General features: G+C 38.0%; 2 protein-coding genes across 3 annotated transcripts in view; both read right to left on the bottom strand.

Annotated features, from left to right (window-relative positions):
• The window catches only part of chchd6a (coiled-coil-helix-coiled-coil-helix domain containing 6a), a 49,725-nt gene extending 35,279 nt beyond the window's left edge, over positions 1 to 14,446 (bottom strand). The window contains exons 1-5 of one of the 2 annotated variants that reach the window (XM_017411446.2): positions 14,262 to 14,446; positions 12,875 to 12,968; positions 12,090 to 12,204; positions 11,071 to 11,215; positions 150 to 173 (exon numbers count right to left, since the gene is read on the bottom strand). In XM_017411446.2, the coding sequence (XP_017266935.1) occupies positions 150 to 173; positions 11,071 to 11,215; positions 12,090 to 12,204; positions 12,875 to 12,968; positions 14,262 to 14,345 (462 nt within the window). In that variant the 5' untranslated portion in view covers positions 14,346 to 14,446. The remainder of the gene's footprint in view (positions 1 to 149; positions 174 to 11,070; positions 11,216 to 12,089; positions 12,205 to 12,874; positions 12,969 to 14,261) is intronic. The other variant, XM_017411447.2, reaches the window with a different exon arrangement.
• A 391-nt stretch (positions 14,447 to 14,837) lies between these two features.
• LOC108233045 (E3 ubiquitin/ISG15 ligase TRIM25) lies at positions 14,838 to 18,644 on the bottom strand. The gene is made up of 4 exons (XM_017411219.3): positions 17,811 to 18,644; positions 17,094 to 17,233; positions 16,175 to 16,342; positions 14,838 to 16,042 (listed from the first exon to the last, which is right to left on the bottom strand). Exons 1-4 carry the CDS (start codon positions 18,447 to 18,449, stop codon positions 15,334 to 15,336), a joined length of 1,656 nt encoding a protein of 551 aa, XP_017266708.1. The 5' UTR covers positions 18,450 to 18,644; the 3' UTR covers positions 14,838 to 15,333.
• Between the last annotated feature and the right edge of the window lie 121 nt (positions 18,645 to 18,765).

Below are 18,765 nucleotides of genomic sequence, written 5' to 3'. Positions count from 1 at the left end.
AAAAAATAAAGCAATGAGGGGCTTAATTTGCTTTCAGTTCAGTCTAATTGGTCATTGAGTGGAATTTTACCAAAGCAAAAACTGGAGATCAGAAAAAAAGATGGGAAAGCCAAAGGAGAAGGACTTTAAGAGGGGTCAACGAAGCTTACCATCACTTCGATCTCATCTGCAGACTAGAAATGTTTGACAAAAGAGTGAAAGAGAAAGAGCAGAGGGCACAGAGGGACGGAGCGAGAGGAGGAAAGACGGAAGGAGGAGAGAGCAAAATAACAGTAGCAGCAGTAAGAAGATACAGCTCAACTAAAGTGTTTAGATCACAGCATAAGAAAGACAAAACTGTTAGTTCAGTTTTTGAATGATAACTTTTGAAGTGTTAGGTAAAGATATGAGAAAACAGAAATTATCACATCTCATAAATAAAACTTTAATACAAACAAATAAACCTACATTAAACCAAATCACAGGATTTTAATGGACCCTTATTCTTTCCTATAATCTAAAACCATAGTAATCTGAGACCATGATGTAAAAGCCAAGGTTGAAAATCCAGCAACACCCCCCACAAATGATTATATTTCTTGACAGCCTAAAATATCACTGCATTAACAGAAATTATATTTAATTAAAGTAGTAAAATTCTAATACAATAAAAAGTTGAACAAGGAAAACTGCTAAGATTGTTGGCTACACACTTGAGTGTTTTCAGGCAATGAGCACCATAATAAAGATGTTGTGTTTAGTTATTAGTTTGTACATCAGACACTCATTATGTTTCAGTTAAACTTCTACCAAAAAACAGCAGATTTTAGAGCTTTTTTTGTTCTGAAAAACCTAATTTAGTGCGGGTTTTTAAAACCGTCTCAGTCTGCGGGTGGAGACAAAGCAATGATTGTGAAAAAGAGCAATTAAATTGATTGCACAGCAGCTATCTGTATTGTCTAATGTGTATAATATTCATAATTACACTTAATGAGATAAAATTTGTAGCACTTGTTTCATTGATTTGAAAAAATAAAACATGTACACATTGTGATGCAGAACAAATTTAAAAAAAAATCACGTGACATTGAATTTTTATTAAAAAAAAAGTCAAACTAGATACTTACCTGGCTGTGTTAAACCTGTATGGTATCATCTTACAGGAACATTATGTCAACTTTTGTAAACTAAACAGACTACTGTTCACTTTGTTATTAGATACAAGATGCCAGTTTTTAACCACACTTGATCTAGATGCAGAAAAATATAACTTTATACTGTTTTTAAACTGACGGGCTGTCACCATATTAAAAACCCCAATGTACTAAATGTTGCACATCTGGCACTCAGAGCAATTTAATGCCAATCAATATTTATAAAGCACTACTGTTGCAGGTCTTTCAGAGCACAGAAGCACTGAAAAGCAGCAGCAGCAGCTCTGAGCAACTGAGGTGAAAAGTGTCTACATGCACATATGCACACACATACAGAGGGAGAGGAAGATTCATCATAATTATCAGAGCTGATGAACGCCAAATCAAACCGGAGCCAATCGTCTGTGTTTCATAAACAGACCTTAAATGAAGTGAGACAAAGTGCGAGAGGGTCCCTGATGTGAGAGAAACTGCTTCTGTTTGGTGAAAAGACCCAGCTGCTGCAATTTAATGCAGGGGGAAAAATAAATAAATAAAAATGGAGACTCTGGTTGCTTTTTGTTAATTATATATGTCAGACAAGTATCCGTTTAGTGGGGATTAAGCAGAAAAACGAAGAGATTTAATTAAAAAAATGTTTTCCTTCCTATCTGTGTCTCTCTGTGTTGGTCGAGTTTTAATTTGCAGTCACAGAAGAAATTGCAAGTGAATCAGATGACTCCTCTGGTGTCCCTCCAGGGACCTGCGAGTCTCTGGTAGATAACAGCCAGCCAGGCGTGACTTTACACACAACGCATCACACCACGTAAGCACACCAAGACACAGTGGATGAGAAGACCTAAAGCTTACATGCTCATAGTTAGCCTGACTCTTTGTCACAATACCTGACATTGTTCAATCATGTACTTAGTATTTTCTGACTGAAGCAATGTTGATCAAAAAGTTTCGGTCTTCCTTACTTTGGCATAAAGATGCTGCCATTGCATAGCCCTTTTTCTTCTATGAAACGACAACTCCTCAAAAATGACCTTGTCATATTTAAAAAAACAGTTGACTATCCCTGTAGCGGCTAGTCTTGTCAATACATGATAGGCTCCAACAATCCCCTCAAAGGAAAATAGGAAGAAAAAAAGAAGAAGAAAATAGTGAAAAAGATGCAACATGACTTTCATGGCCACAAACCGCAAACAAACTGTAATTACTTCAAACAAAACTTTTGGCTTGCATCAACAGGAACACCGACAGTCCTGCAGCTGTTTAAAGCCATGTCTACACTACTCAAGACATGTATCTAATGACTAAATTATTCACTTGATACCAAACTAGCTTTTCATTATTTAGTTTTTTGGAACAAGGTTGCTTGCAAGAACAAAGTATTTAAAAATGGGGCTGTTTTCATTTAAAAACAAAAATCAAAACCTTTTTTAGGAATAAAATGAATAGTGATATTGGTTCTGGTATCAGTGTTTGCTTTAATGATACCAGGTCCTATTAAACATCAACATCAGTACAGTCTGAACTGAATAAAAAAAGTGAAAACAAGGTTATTTTACAGCATTATATATTTCCTCTACAATGGTCTTCTCAAAACCTGCATCTCACGCTGCAGGTTTTGAGAAGACGCTGTAGAGACAACAGATGGTGGTTGGTTGAGCTGTTAGTCAGTGTGTCTGCCGGGTGGATGCCACAGCTACAGAGGGCCAAATACCAGATCCAGTACAAAAAAAAGCACAAGACAAGAGACTGTAAATTACTGTTAACTGCCCAATGTATCATCAATATACTGCATCACACGGGCATGCAACACTTGTGTTTTGGCTTGCAAGTATGGCAAGGGACAGACTCATATTAATATACACCAAGAAATGTGAATCTTTCCCTGTGGGCAGTTTGTGTGCTGTGTTGCCATCTGATAGCAGAAGCAGTCTGTTCTCCCGCTGCATCTTTTTCCCTCTCTCTCTATTTACTCTGCTGCGTTTATTTAACACATAGCTCCCGGCGAGGCAGTAAATTAGCACTCAATAATAATCGGACTGATAATTACAGCCAGAACTACACAGAAGACTGAGTGGGATAAAATGGGCGACTGGCCCTTCTTTTCCTGTCCTTTTTCCTCCTCTTTTCCATCCATATAGTTACCGTTTTCACTGACTGCTCCCGCTTCATCTACGGGAGTGTAGCGCCTCTGACTGTGATGCAAACATTCAAATTCTCAGGTTGTTGTCATGGTACACCAATCACAAAAGCTGTTGCTCTCAAACTTTGGTTTGTTTGCATCTCATTTCCAGGTAAATATGCTAAGTTTCAGCATTATGGAAAGAGGTCTGTGTTTTACAAACCTATTGTTAATAGCTAAGACTAAAACTCCCCCGCTGTCTGCCTTCCTTTTCTCTCTTTCAGGTCGCCTCACCTCACTATCTGACATTGCAGTTGTCGAAAACGAGCTTTTGTGAACACTGTCACCCTAATGGCTTTACATGCAAACCCATGTCAGCTCCTGCAGATTACAATTACTGATACAACAGCGAGCTTATCTGTACCTCAGCCTCCTCCACCTCCACCCATTTCTCTATCTAGCCACTCACCTCATTCACACGATTTCCTTCAATGCCACTCCTGCCATCACCTCATTTCCTTCCACCCTCAAATCCCAAGCATTCCCTTTACTTCCACAGTGTTTTCTGGCTCTTTTCTAATATTCCTCCAATACGTTAAATTTTCTCCTTCTCCCACTTTTTGCACATTTTTTCTACCCATAGATTATGATGTTAGAGACCATTTGTCAGTAAGTCTTAAAGCAAATATTAGTAGAACCTGAGTAGATTCTAAACAGCAAACTACTCTTAGAAACAAAACAACTAGTTCCACAAATGATGATTTGGCTCCTATATAGTTGGTCTTTACACAGTATGTATAATTATGCACAATGAATGCAGTCTGGTTAAATAACTTGGACGTAAAACTATTGAAATTCAAAACAAAACATGTGCTATAAACAAGTCATTTGACCTGTTTTTCACTCAACTAAATGGTATAATAGCAGCATGTTGCCATATGTCTGACTAAATAAGAAGTTGGAAGAGTACATGATAAAACATCAAGCAATTCACCAGCTCATATGTAATACTATAATGAAGCATGTCCCATCTGTCTCAATCTGTATCAATCCTCTATGTGTGTTTGTGTGTGTGTGTAAACACAGCTGTTTCCCTCACACTTATAACCAAAGACTGAACCAGTTTCCTGAGAATGTGAGAGAGACAACAATGTCACTCCATCAACAGAGGATCTTCAACTGATTACATAGTTTTAGGTATAAACATTAGAAGCAGGTTTGTCCAATCAGAGGCAACATCTGTTTCATTCCAGAGAGGCTGGTTGGCAAACAAGCAGAAAAGAGGGATTGCAGCTCAACCTAATTTTGAAGTAGTATCTCCACCTCAAATCCATAGGCAATCAACAGTAGGAGTGTTATAATGACCTATATGGTAAAGTAGTTTAAAATCGTGACTGATCAAGCTGATACTATATTCAATTCACGTCATTTTGAAATGTGGAACAAATCCCCACCTCTGATGCAGTAAAATTATTTAGACTACAACGTGATGACCAGTAAATCAAGTGCATCTGATTAACGTGGATTTAGCCATCCAACCGTTTTCTTCTACTTATCTGTGGTCGGGTCGCAGAGGAAACGGGTCCAAAAAAAAAAAAAAAAAAAAAACCTCCACATCCCTTTCACCAGCTTCTCCTGGGGGATCCCAAGGTGTTCCTAGGCCAGAGAGGATACGGATATCAACCCACAAGTGAGTTCCAGGTCTCCTCTGGGGTCTACTCCCAGTGGGACATGCCCAGAAACCCTCCAGAGGGAAGCATCCGAATCCAATGCCTGAACCACCTCAGCTGACTCCTCTCACTGTGGAGGAGCAGAGGCTTCGCTCCAAGCTCCACACCTCCACCTTATCACTCTATCTCTAGGTCTGAGCCTGGCCACCCTGTGGAGAGAGTTCATTTCAGCCGATTGTATTTTTGGGTTATGATCCATAACTTGTGACCATAGGTGATGTTTGGAACATGAATGGGACAGTAAATCAACAGCTTTGCCTTTTTAGCTTAGCTCCGGCACCATGATTGCGGGCCCAGTCTGTCAAGCCATCTCCCACTCCATCCTGCCATCAGTCCTTAACCAAGACTCCTAGACCTGAACTCCTACCTTGGAGGCAAAGACTCATCCCCAACTCAAAGGGAGCTCACCACCTTTTCCCTGCTGGTTAACACAACTTGGCTAATAGTTACGGTTTTAATTTAAAGCATTAAATGTACACTGAAAAAATGTAACACTGACCCAACTTTAAAAAAATTTGAAGTAATTTGTCACACCTATTATTTTAGCATTGACCAAATGTAAATAAATTATTTCGTGTTGACCATAGGTTACACTAAATCATTTATTAGGTGTGACAGATAACTTCAATTATTTTTAAGTTGAGTCAGTGTTATATTTTTTTCAGTGAATACTAGGTTTTGCCACACAGTGTCTTTTCATTTTGACTTAGATGTTGTAAAATAATGATACATATCATTAGCTCATTTAAAATAAAATAAAAACTGTCTTTCCTGCTGTGAAAAGCAAAATCTTATTCATCCATCATCACCCAAGAGCAACAATGTGTTCTTTGAAGCCTCGCAAAAATCCTGTGCAGATGATGTCATGTTGTTTATCTCACCCTACACAAACACTGATAAAGACAAATTATACAGGACTGTGTGGATTAAGACTATGAGATTAACATCAGCAAAGAAATAATATTTTTTTAAAAACTACACAAAAAAGTATGGAAATTCAAAGGTTCCTACTGCGGAGACAGAACACCCACTCAGTCAACTGTTGCAAATGAGAATAATTACTTCCTGTATAACAATACAGCAATATTCTAACAAGCCACACAAAAGTAGGTGAGACAAAGAACATCAACAGTTCTTTTATGTGACAGTTGCTTTGAAGACTTAAGTAATCTGAACATTACAATAAAATGTTCCCTGACACTGTGCCACTCTAAAGCCAATTATGATGCAATAAAAGTAATGGCACAGATGAAAGGGCACTGTACAAGGTGAGAGGATGTAGAATATATTAATATGAGAAGACTTTCGCAACAGCATTTGTGACTAGGTTTCAAACAAAAAAGGTTTCAGGTTCAAATGTACCTCAATAATATGTACCTCAATAATATATATATATATATATATATATATATATATATATATATATATATATATATATATGTATTTGATCAGAACAGAGGTACAGCAGAATATCAGCGATAAAGTCAAAACAATGGGTTTTTGCCTCTATGAAGCCAAAGACATACTGGAACATGGTTCTGCTGCCATCTGGTGGCAGCCGAGGTAATTACCTACAAAACAATCACCTGTACCGTTTAAAGATTTCAGGTGGATCTGATCACTATCTAAAGCTGTTGATGAATTATACCCTAGGCTAACTCAATGCTTCACTTGTCTAAAATGCTATTCTTTTAGGTTTTGCTGTGGTTTACAAGTCATCTTTAGTTTTCTTTGAGCCTTCAAATAACTGAAATGTCTGTCATGCATGCTGTGATTTTTTTAAACAGAACCTTCAGTAATAAAGTGAAAATGAAAGAGGAGCTACCTGCAAATGAACTTATTATGTTGGCCTCTGAGGAATTAAAAAAAAAAAAATCAAGAGCTTAATATTTGAGCCAGCTTCACAGTTGCAGTGTGATGTTTGTGCTAAGTGGGAGGAAAGTTGTGATTTCTTTATTTTGGCTGTCCTGTTAAGAGATCAAAACATCCACTCAGGCTTCGTGTCACACACATCTCAGTCAAAGCCCAAAAGGCGCAGCAGCTGCGTGCCATCCACAGATTTGCCATGGTGCCTATTTTTCACTGATATTTTGTCAACTATAACCTAAAACTGTCATTGCTTTATATTAGTAAATACAATTCCTACGACAATATAAAAATTAAATAATCATATATCATCCTTATTACAATATGTTCTAGTGAGATGCTGCTGATTTCATTATGCTTCTATGGCATCCTCAAAAGCCAAGGAAAGCACGGATGGTATCCTTTATTAGCTGAAGCACCATCAGAGAAAAGTAAAGGGCAGCTAATAAAATTGGCTTCCTAATTGTTCTGTGAGAACAGAGAAATTTACCATATGCTAATGTGACTTGTAACCTTCTTTTGCTTTCAACAGGCGCCAAAAGGCCATTAATACGTTATAAAATAGGAGAAAATCCCTTTTAGTTCTCCAGTTCGACTCGCTCCCTTTCTTTCTTTTCTCCTATTCCCCTCTCTCATTCTGAAATTAATCTGCAGAAGATTTGCCATTAACAAAGAGTATTCAGAGAGCAGCACAGCGGGTGAGGTCCTTGGCTGAATGATGCAGAAAGGGACGGAGGAACAGAAAGATCACAGTTCACCAAGAAGAGGACAAAAGACAAGAAAATAAGTGAAGGGGAGAAAGACAAAAAGGAGCACATGCCTCAAATCATTGTTTGGCTCTCTGACTTGTGACTCAGAAGAGCACCCTTCCACAAAAGGACAGGAAGTCCTGAGTCACCTGTAGCTTTTATTCCTCCCACCCCTCTTTAATTTTATTCAAACACTCAAGGCAAAGTCATTGATTTGGTAGTTTGACAAGCTAAAATGTACCTTGTTTTAAAAAAAAGTTTTGTGCTCATATAAATGTAGTGTGATAAAAAGTTAACCCCTTAACAGTTAACAATTAAAAATATGTAACTGGTTGCCTCTTCTTGATTTTTTGTAGATATTTTGCTACTCACTAAAAGGAGCAAAAGTCCAGTTGCTTTTCTTTTTTTTTTTTTTTTTTACTTTCAAGCGCCTAAGATTTGCCCTGGATGACTGAGAATCTACGCCAACAAGAGCTGAAATATTTAAAAAACAATCAGTTACCTTTTATTAACACTTTTTTTTTGTTTCCTTGGAATTAGAGAAAAAGAAAATTCTGTATTGGCCATCAGCCAAATTTTTCACAAGTGAAAGTTAATTATTTGTGACTTCCTGATAGCAGCTCACCTCCTGTTTAATACTACATCTAGTCGTTTCTCTTATTGCATGCACTTCTTCTTTTTTTGTAAGTATTTACAATATATCCGTTTTAAACAGTCCTAACTGGTATCATCTTGCAGTATTGTACCTTTTTTAGCAATTAAGTATCAATTAAGTATCATTAATTATCATTTGCATCAATCAATCAAAAGTCTTTTTTTTATATCCATTTCATCCTCCTGTCAATATTTCTGGGTAAAAGGAAGACATGCACATTCCAGTCTTCAACTAAATTAGTCTGGCATCTGTCATTTTTCATTCCATCAGAGGCTTTTCTTTCATTCTTGCCTTTTCCTTCAAATTTTGCTCCATCAACCCCTCTGCTTCTCATCTCCATCCTTCCTGTAAAGCTTTTCTAACATCTCCTATACTCCGCAAAAGGTTTAATCATCTTGCAAATGTATTTTTAAATCATATAGCAATACCTTATTCTTTTTGCTATCAAACTGCCTAAAAAAAGATTACAAATAGGTAGTTCTTTCCTTTCATACTCCTGTTGTTGCTAATCTCTTCCACCTCCTCATGATCCTTGAGGAAATGTTAAATCACTTGTGAAGACTTCTTATTCATCCTTTGGTTCATTCCCTTCTTTTCAGGAGAAGCGTGTCATCTTCTCTTTCAGTCCCATTCATTCTCGCCTCCTCTTCATTCTTCATCCCAACCCTTCACAAAATGTTCAGTCACGTCTCTTTTTTTCCATCCTTCCATCCTTTCTGCTCCCAATTACACTGTAAATGCTTAATCATCTGTACACTCCTATTTCTCATCTCCCCATGTGGTCATTCTTGCTGAAGCTTTTTATTTCTCCATGGCACACTTTCATTAATTTAAATGCTTTCCTGTGAAAAGAACACGGGCCACCTGCTGAATGCAGACTGTTTCTTGCAAACCTTTACCATGACACCAGCAGTCAATGCTGCCAGGTACTCTGAGACGGAGGTTTTTCTCTGAAAAGAGAGACAAATTCTTGGAATGGCGTCCTCAAAATCAGAAACTAGATGGCTTTACTTTCTTTTTACTTGAAAACACAACATTTAATCAAAGTTTGAAATGGCAAAAAACAACACTTATTTCTTTAATTCTTATTCATTTTAAACTTAATAGCTACTTGAAAAAATGTGGTAATGAACAAATCCTTGTAAATGTAAATATCTTTTTTCTAAATGACTGGTAAATTAATTTAAGTCTCATTGAATGAAAAGCTATAGAAGAGAAAAGCAAACCTTATTAGACTGTTTTTCTTTTTTTTTTGTTTGTTTTAATCTAAACAAAAATCAAATCTTAGCCTGTCTAACTGGAAGACTAAATTATCTTAGCTTTTAGTGATTTTGTTACATGCAGACATCATAGCCCTGGTCCAGTTAGTTTTACTGAGCTATCAAACACATTATAACAAAACAAAATCAGTTCATTTATTTGTGTTCATTTTGCAGGGTTCTCAAAGAACAAGAAGCTGCTGGTTGATGATAATAATTAATCTCTCTGTGTCCACAACATGGAAAATAATCCAAGTTGAGAATATAGAAAAAAAAAATCTATGCACATCTTACAACTTTGTGCAGATATGTATTCATAGCACAAGAAACAGTAATTACAAGGAGCCCTTAGCATAAGAAGGCACAGTCCCGCACAAGCGGTCATTCTGCTCACGACATCCCTCCAGCAGGCTTCTATTAGAAGTAGGAGTATGTTGGAGTGGAGATAAGACGGGCACTACAGCACGTCTCAACACAGGGGGAGGAAGGAGGAAGGAGGAGGGGGGTGAGAGTCACATGAAACAGGCACCAACTGGTGTGTACAACAAGCTCTCCCTTTTCCACAACTATAATTCCAACCCTGCCCCACTCCTATCTCCAGCCCCAGGAAACTCTCAGGGTGCAATTTACTGCGTGCACTGCGCTGATAATACTGTCTCCAGGGCAGGAAGGAGAGAGTGATGGACTGGGATAGAAAAGAGAAAAAAAAGACAGAGGGAGATTGAGGGTGGGGGGTGGAAGAAAAGAAAGACAGAAAAGCAGGGAGACAAGGGAGAGAGAACACAGTGAAGAGGCAGAGATAGAAAAGGAACGGGGCTGTAATAGGCGAGGATAAGAACGGGGAAGACGCAGAGCGAGTATCACCATGGAAATTACAAATGCAAACCCAAGAACCAATTTGTGTCAGTACAAAATACTTCAACATGTGATTTAACAGGAGCAAAAACTCAGCAAACTGAATCATGACTTGACTGTACAAAAACGTATCTCCTCCTAGTCAGAGACACTTAAGTTAATGAGTTTTCAACCAACTACGTCACTGAACTCTTGTAAAACCAAGAATATTTAGGAAAAAATGCTAGAATGACTGATTGCAAATACTCAAACTGTTTAGTACCATTGTAAACAGAGAACAACAGCTCCTCCTACAGGTCCTTAGTGGTTGTTCAAGAAGGAACATCATTCAAGGACAAACAGATTCACAAAAAATAAATCACTAAATAACTCATAGAAATCTCTACTAAATGCGTGCTCAGTGTTTTTATACTGAATATAATTTGAATTCTCATCAATCATTACAAGTTAGTCGTGCTGATGTTCTTTCAAACATAAAAACAAGTAAAAGTTTGCACATGTACTCTTTTGATGAAGTGGGTGTGCAGAAATATTTGACTGGTAGAGTATGACGGTGGGGAAATTGACTCTCCTTGGAAAGTAATGTTTATCCAAACCATCACAATTTAACAAGGTGTGTGAAAAGAAACGCATCAGAGATGAGAAAATAAACAGTTGATGCATGCAGGAGTGTGTGTGTGTGTGTGTGTGTGTGTGTGTGTACGTACCAACTGTTTGGCCTTCTCAGCTTCCTGGCGAGCATGTTGTCTTTCCCGGCTCATGGCTTTTGTTATCTCCTCCCTCGCTGCCTCCCTTTCTCTTTGTGCCATCTTGGCCAACTCATCTTTTAGTATTGTCTGCTGGCGTTCAAACCTTGAATACATAAATTATAAATTAAAAAAATAAAAAAATACAGCTTACATTTATTATCATTAAAAATGTCTCCACAAGGGGGCAATGTCGCTCAAACTTAAGACTTCAAATCTCAAGCATGTGCAGGAGGTGCCATCAGTTTCCTCAAATATCCCAGATTTAGTTCCAACAATTAAATTACTAAACATGTTTCCCTTATTTAATAGTAATCAAGACTCAAACCAGTTTTAAATCATTGCCTCATTCAGTGTATATAGACCTTTTTTCTTTACTTTTTGCTAAGTTTCCCAAATATCAGTCGTTTTCTCTCCTGGTCCTAAATGAAGGTCTTAAACTAAATGACTCTCAACAACAAAACAGTAAAAAATTATCAATGAGTAGACTTGGACTTTGGGGGACTTTTTATTTTCCTCTAAAGCTGCATTTAGGCAGCAGAAAGAACCAAAACTCTGCTAAAATTCAACTTGACATACAATCCTACAAGTGAGGAAACTGAATATGTATTTTGCTTCTTTTTCTCTTTTACTATCATATTTTTGCAGGTAGTTTCTCTAATGGTCCAGGATAGTTTCAGAAGGAGCTTCAGTGCCTCTGGAAGTACAAGTCACAGAAACCATTTTAATATTTAAATGTTCTTACCTGCACCTTTAAAGAAAGGTGCCTTGTTTTTTTTAGTTTTGGTGTTTTTAATCGAAGTGTAAAGATCAGGACTAAAAGGAATTAAATTAACTTTAGACTAAATAGAAATGATTAGCTCCTGTAAGCATCAAAAAGGCACGATTTGACTACCAGTACCTCCCGCCACATTTGATCATCAAAGGCGTTTCTGTTTACCAGAGCCAAACCAGGCTGCTCCTCAGCCCCCTTGACCCACCTTCTCTGTTCTTCCTTGGTGAAGGAGGCAGGCTTGCTGGATTGGCTGCTGGCTTGGCCTCGGTGTTGTGGGCTTGGCTTGGCTTGAGACTCTGAGCTGGCACTGCGAGAGGCACCTGATCAAAGAAAGAGAGTATCAAAGGGCTGAACACTTACAGAAGAAAAACGGGAACATTTAATGATTTGGAGAACTGCCGTTAATATAACTGCAATAATAAGTATAATTTTAAAGTGATGGTGAATGTTTTTTACAGATTAATTAAGACTCAGCATAAGAAGTTATCCTCTCACATTATTATCTGATCACATTTAGTTTATATTTGGAGATGCTGATTAAAATTTGTTTGCAGCTTTGAAATACAGTGTTGCACTTTTAATTAAGGTTAGGGAATTTGAAGCAATTAAAAGAAAATCAATGGTTAAAATGATATTGATGTGAATTAAAAACCAAAAACTGTGAAAAATACAATTTTGCAAGGCAGCTGAACATTCAGATAATAAGAAATAATTGCCAACATACTTAAATAGTAATTTAGCTTGAAGTTCCCATTCCAACTCTAAACTCAAACTGAAAAAAAACAAAAGCAAATATCTGTCTACTGTGGGGTTCTTTTAAATGCTGTATTTTGTAAATAAATGCAGTTTCTCTCTGTTGTGCTTTAGTCAAAGTAAGAAATTAAGAAGAATCAAGTTTTCACTTATCATTTGGCAACCAACAGACTTACAAAGAACATTAAACTTTAAAAAAAAATGTTTAATTTGGGAAACATGAGCTAAAAATCATACCTTTGTCATTCTGGGGGCTTGAGGTTGAAGATGATGAGCGTTCTGGAGCAATGTTAGCTACTCCTCTCATCCTCTGAAGAACATCTTCTGACAACTGACAGAGGAACAAATAGCTACTTAATACAGAAATGTTAGGCATACCAGCACTCAATTAAAACCTGACGTTTTGGATCTTGTTCTCCAGTTTTAAATTAGGAATATCCCACACTGTTTGTGATGTAACTTTTATTTGCAACCATCATTTTTTTTTTAAAGCCCTTTGGAGATAGCTTTATCCCAACTTCAAGATAAACTCTGGATAACTTTATCTTGTAAACAAAGGATCATTGCAGCTCTTTCTAATTCTGATGTCTGTGTTTGGGTTTAGATGAGTGCATGTGTGTGTGTTTTAGGTGTCCAAGGAAACTGTCAAACTCTGCCTAAAACTGTCTAAAACCACAGAGGGCAGCACCATTCATGACTCACTGTCTCTATGACTCACAGTATTTGAATGTGGAAATTGTATTTAACTAACTGGCTTGCAGGAGAAAATAGTATCTGTAAGCAGTTTGGAAATTTTAGAAGTGAATACATTTTTAAAATGTAGTTTTTGTATTTCAGACACATTTGCCAATGGGTTTAAGTGTCTTTCCCTGATCCTAGCTCTTGTTCACACTGTCGCACATCCTCATGTTCTTTCACACAACTTATCATGTTTTTACCACTTCAACAGCTGGTCATATCACAGAATTCCGACATGTACGTGTGTCCATAAATGCAACACTGTCATAGCAGACAACGCTACACCCATTTTTATTCGAAATCAGTTTATTTAGAGCCTCCTTGCAAATTTAACATATTTTGCTAACATTTAAGATAGCGATTAAAATATTTTTCTTGATTTAGACTTAAGTCGACCGTGCAACTACAATAATTGCATGAAGTAGTTGCTAATTTTTTTGTTTGCATATCTTTCTTGGGTAAAGTTGCAAACAAACGCAAAATTAAGCAAAGAATTACAACAATCTACAGGGACTAGCTGAACAGCATTTGAGCCGAATTTAACACAAGACTTTAAAGGTTATACTGTTTGATTGAGAATCAACTACATCTAATATTTTTCCTATAATCAAGATATACTGTTGTTGACTGCCTATTACGACTGAAGTTTGGCGGAACGAAAAGGTCCACTTTAGAGCTCAGGAATTAACCTATACTAGCTCCTACGTCCCCCTTTATGCTCGTCGCTACATCATTGGTGTACGGGTGGTACACTTAACTTTACTTTAACTCAGAATAACTGTTGATAGCATTTGTTGAAGAGCAACACGTTAACAGCTAGCTTAGCGCTGGGCGCAGCGTTGAAGTAAAGCTAGCATGTGTCAAACGCTAGCTAAATTAGCCTTACCTTCACCCCTCGAAGAATCCTGACTCTGTCCTCATCGTCGACTCCGAAAGATACTTTTCTAGTTGTACTTTCTCCCGAACCCATGCTGTGTTGACTTAAAGTTATATATTTGTACGCAGAATGGCAGCACTACCATGCAAAACTGTTTTTGTCCTGCCCAATGACACGGTGAGTGACAGATGGTATATGGGTTGCCAGGTTCGTTTGAAATCAGACCCTTTTTACTGTTTTGTATGAAACATAATGCACGGTTTCACGTCTATGGATTAGTAAAAAAACGTTAAGCAAATTATTGTCGTGAGTTTCAAAGCTTTATTTAAGTTAAATAAAATGTTTAAATCACTTTGCTTTTATAGGTTCGGACTAAAACCTGGCAACCCGTTACCTTAAACTAAAAAAACTATACTGTAAAAAAGTAGAAAACAGTAAAGTATAGATAGGACAACACATACAAACTTAAACATTTTCTTTATTTGTACATTCTTTTTAGTTTTATGTACCTGAAACATAGAATGCCAGAGGTTCACACACAATACTGAAATAAACTGGGTTACCTTCAATGAGCACACAAAATAGAGTATGTTAGTATATTTTATTGGGTAACGAAAACTATCATGGAACTTTCATGGAACATCTGTCATATATATACTTTACAAAAACACCCAAATCACAATGACATTTTTTTCTTTTTTTGTAAACGAATTCCAAATTATATTGAATGATTAAAATTCAAAAAACAGAAAAAAGTTATTCTACTAAATAAATTACTGCATATTCATGATTCAATAAAAACCTTTTTAGCAACTTTCCCAGTTTTTGTGAATGTATCAATGTTTTAGCCAAAGTTCTGAAAAGACCCATGCATAACATACCATTTTCCAGATGATTGCTTAAAAAAAAAAAAAAAAAAAAAAAAGTTCATAAAAACTCTTATGTAAAAGTATGACTCTAAAAGAAATGAAACATTATTTTTTTTACATGCAGAAATTTGAACAAAAACTTGTAAATATAAAAGTAAAAAGGAAGAAACTACATGAAAGGCACCTAAGAATTTTTTTTTTTTTTTTTGGTCTCACATTCCACTGAGCAGTGTGATCCAGGACTCAGAGGTGTTTGAATGAATACTGAACACTGGATAAACTGGCTCTTTGAACACAGTCCGGAAGGTGTAGAGGTGCTCCCTGCGGCCTTTGACGCTGTGGAACGTTAATGCTCCCCCCTCATAGTCAAGAGCAATCTCAATCTTGGTTGGAGGAGTGGCCACTTCTGCTAAGGCCACGTTACTGGAGGCCGTGCACACAGTTAGCTTCCCATTTTTCCTCTGCAGTCTCCAGGACACAGTGTTGTGCCCCAGGCGGCTATGGTCCCCCCGGCGAGGGATGCTCTTGTAGCACACACCAAGGGACCACATGCAATTGACCCCCACTTCTACCACCCATACATGTGAGCCACCTGAAAAACTCTGGCTGCACAGGATCTGGGGTGCAGTGGTAAAGCGCTCAGGGTGATCTATGTATGACTGTTTGGTGGAGCTGTACTTGACCGTGCGCAGGTCAGTGGACACCACCAAACTGGGGTGGACAGTGCAGATATTGAAGGTAAGCTCCATGGGATTCAGGAGGATGTGAAAGCTATCCAGTAGGCGGACCATTTCCAAGCGGAAGTCTTGGGTTTTGAGCTCCGCCTGGAGACGCTTGGTGTTGAGTGGCGCCTTTGAGGGGAATGTGGTGGGAATGCTGCCTGTGACAATATCTCTAAGCTTCTGTTCAATCATAATGAATCTGGAAAAGAAAAAAAAAATAATATAGCATGCCTTATTTTAAAATAAGTTAGAACTGATCACCTCATGCTGCAATGTGTATTTATATACTGCGTTTTTATTAATTGTAACAACAGGACAGAACTTTTTGTACCTGTGTATAAAGGCACATGTGTCTATCTCACTGAGGGCCTGTGTAGCACTTCTCTGGGCCTCAAGCAGCTGCTGCTGTTGCTCCTCCAGTGCACTTACTCCAAGCTGCCAGCTTTTTCGACGATGCCCTCTCTCCTCTTCCAACAGTATACAGAGCCGCTCCCTGTACCTGAACACACACATCAACAGGAGGGTGCACTAGGATCTTATGCTAATTGCAATGCTGTGGTTCTTTTTTGGACAATAGCTAGAATTGTACGTGCAAAATACAAGCAATTTATTTGTAATATATATATATAAATATTTAATCTGATGTCTTTATCAATAACCTAATATAAAAATGTGCTCAGTTTGGTAGTGCATTTTCTTTTGCATCTTGCTAAGCCAGTTCATCAAGCTTTTATCAAAAACTGTATTTGGAGAGTGCTTTAACTGGAAATTGCACAATTGCGTAAACTGGGCTTTGTTCATGTTTAATTTCCTGGCACAACAGAGATTGGCCACTAAAATCCATACAAATGTGCATCCAAGTCAGAAACTACTGAGGTGGGACTAAAGGCCCAAAAATGTTTCTTCTATGGTTGAATAAGGCAACAAACTTAGGGTAAATATAAAGTGGCTTCTTGAAAGACGATCAGCCTTGAGACCAAGGACTTTTGAAAAAAATAGAAGCATGCCTCTTATGTAATTGTCTCATATGAAAAAGGTCATCTGAATGTCAAGAGAACTTTAGAGTTGGTGTTCAGTTGTAACTACAAGTTAAACCTGTTTGAGAACAAAATTGATTTCAATTTGTTTGTATCTACAAATCTGTAACATTATGTAAGAAGATTGTGTGTTGTAATATGTGTAACTTGTTGAGTTTCTGCACTCAGACATTCTCATAGGCATGAAAACACCAGCAGGTGTTTATGTTTTACCTGTCCACCATTGCAGCCATGCTGTCCATAAGTAAGACAGCCTTGCTGACCATCCTGTCTCCCGTGTCCTCGGAGACTCCTTGATCCTCTGAGATCTTCTGCAGCAGGCTCTCTGTCAGCTGCAGTCTACTGGAAACCACCTGCCAACATGCATTGTCAAACACCATTAATGTTCAGCACAATGATAGGACAATCTGGAATAACTGGATGTAATCTTTGTGTAAGGAACACGAGAAAGCACACAAATATTTCTTTTGAGTTTCACACAATAGATGTTAGAGACAAAGAGTTGAGTGCATATTTTAGGCAATGACTTGGCTCTTTTTTTAAAGAGATAGTCTAAATACTTGAATTGAGTCACAGAAGTCCCTTTGACTTTGTCAGAAGTGTAATTTTTCTCATCTATCTGCACTTTTCCTTTTGTCTTTTTACATTCCAGTCATTTATTCTTTACAAAACACCATTTAAGTGAAACCACGCAGCCATCAATCTTTTATTTTTTTTCAAGTTGTGTATTTGTCACATTTTCCTCAGTGTTAGCCATATAAAGGCTATATCTCAGTTGTCCTTATTCATCATTCTCTGTTCTAATGGTTGTTTTTTTTTTGATACCATATTATAAAGTAAAGATATTTTGCCACACTGCATGAGACAGACCTCTACAACAAGGCAATCTGTTATACTTTGAAAGATAAGTATTGATGTATGGTGGTGTACCTTGTTGCGGCTCTCCAGGGCTCGTCTCATTTCCTCTTCTGCCACACTGAAGGTGAGAACATCATGGTTCTGGTGATGGCCCTCTACAACGCATGTGCTGCACAGAGAGGTCATGTCATTGGAACAAAAGTACTCAAGGGGACGATGGTGGATGGAACAGCTCTTCATCCCCAGCTCACTCTGGGGCTCCAGCAAAGAGTGGCCCCTGAAGGACTCCTTCTCATTGTGCTTCTGAAGATGCCTGGAGCACAGAGAGACTTCACACTTCAGGCAGGTCTTCACCGCTTGCAGTGGGTTGTCTATGCAGTGGTCACAGAAAACTGTAGGTTTCTCTACATCAGTTTCAGGCGCAATCACAATCTCTTCATATATCTGCGATGTAGAAGCTCGATAACCATCAACAATGTTAGAAAGTTTGAAGTTCTTCTGCAAGATATCCAGACCCTGATACTCTTCGCGACACTCTGGGCATCGAGGAAGCATTTTGCTGCTAAGCTCTGTGGATTCAGCAGTCTTGCAGATACAAGCTCGGCAGTAGTTGTGCCCACAGGGGAGGACCACTGGATCACAGTAGAGCTGAAGGCAGATGGGACAGCTTAGCTCCTGGGCAAGTTGCTCCTCTGGTCTTGATGAAAACATGATGAAAGTTGATGAGATTTGTTGCTTTTTTTGTTTCTTGCTGTTTATTTCTCTTCTCTTGTCACTCTTCTTGACAAAACCTTCTTTGCGTCTCACTTCTTGAATCTTGAATCTTAAATCGTCTCCTCACCTCCCTGCTGGAGTGACTGCAGGTGTTTCTGCATTGACAGACAGGCAAACTCTAACAAGGAAGCCTGCTGTCTTAACTTATCAGAATAAAAGTAGGTGGTTCCAAACTTGTTTGCAGGGCAACATTCCTTACCAAGAGGCCCATTTGTGTGTATTGCTAGGAAGTCACACCGGTATATGGGTCCTT

The sequence above is a fragment of the Kryptolebias marmoratus genome, linkage group LG8 (genome assembly GCF_001649575.2).
Source record: "Kryptolebias marmoratus isolate JLee-2015 linkage group LG8, ASM164957v2, whole genome shotgun sequence".
Classification (NCBI taxonomy): Eukaryota; Metazoa; Chordata; class Actinopteri; order Cyprinodontiformes; family Rivulidae; genus Kryptolebias; species Kryptolebias marmoratus.
This window is presented reverse-complemented; position numbering and strand designations above follow the sequence as displayed.

Excerpts from the sequence above, each read along its gene's own strand:
- LOC108233045 (XM_017411219.3), bottom strand. The coding sequence starts at position 18,449 with ATGTTTTCATCAAGACCAGAGGAGCAACTTGCCCAGGAGCTAAGCTGT. Across the intron at positions 16,343-17,093 it reads ATGGCTGCAATGGTGGACAG|GTACAGGGAGCGGCTCTGTA; the intron begins GTAAAACATAAA and ends GTGTGTGTTCAG. Across the intron at positions 16,043-16,174 it reads ACATGTGCCTTTATACACAG|ATTCATTATGATTGAACAGA; the intron begins GTACAAAAAGTT and ends TTTCTTTTCCAG.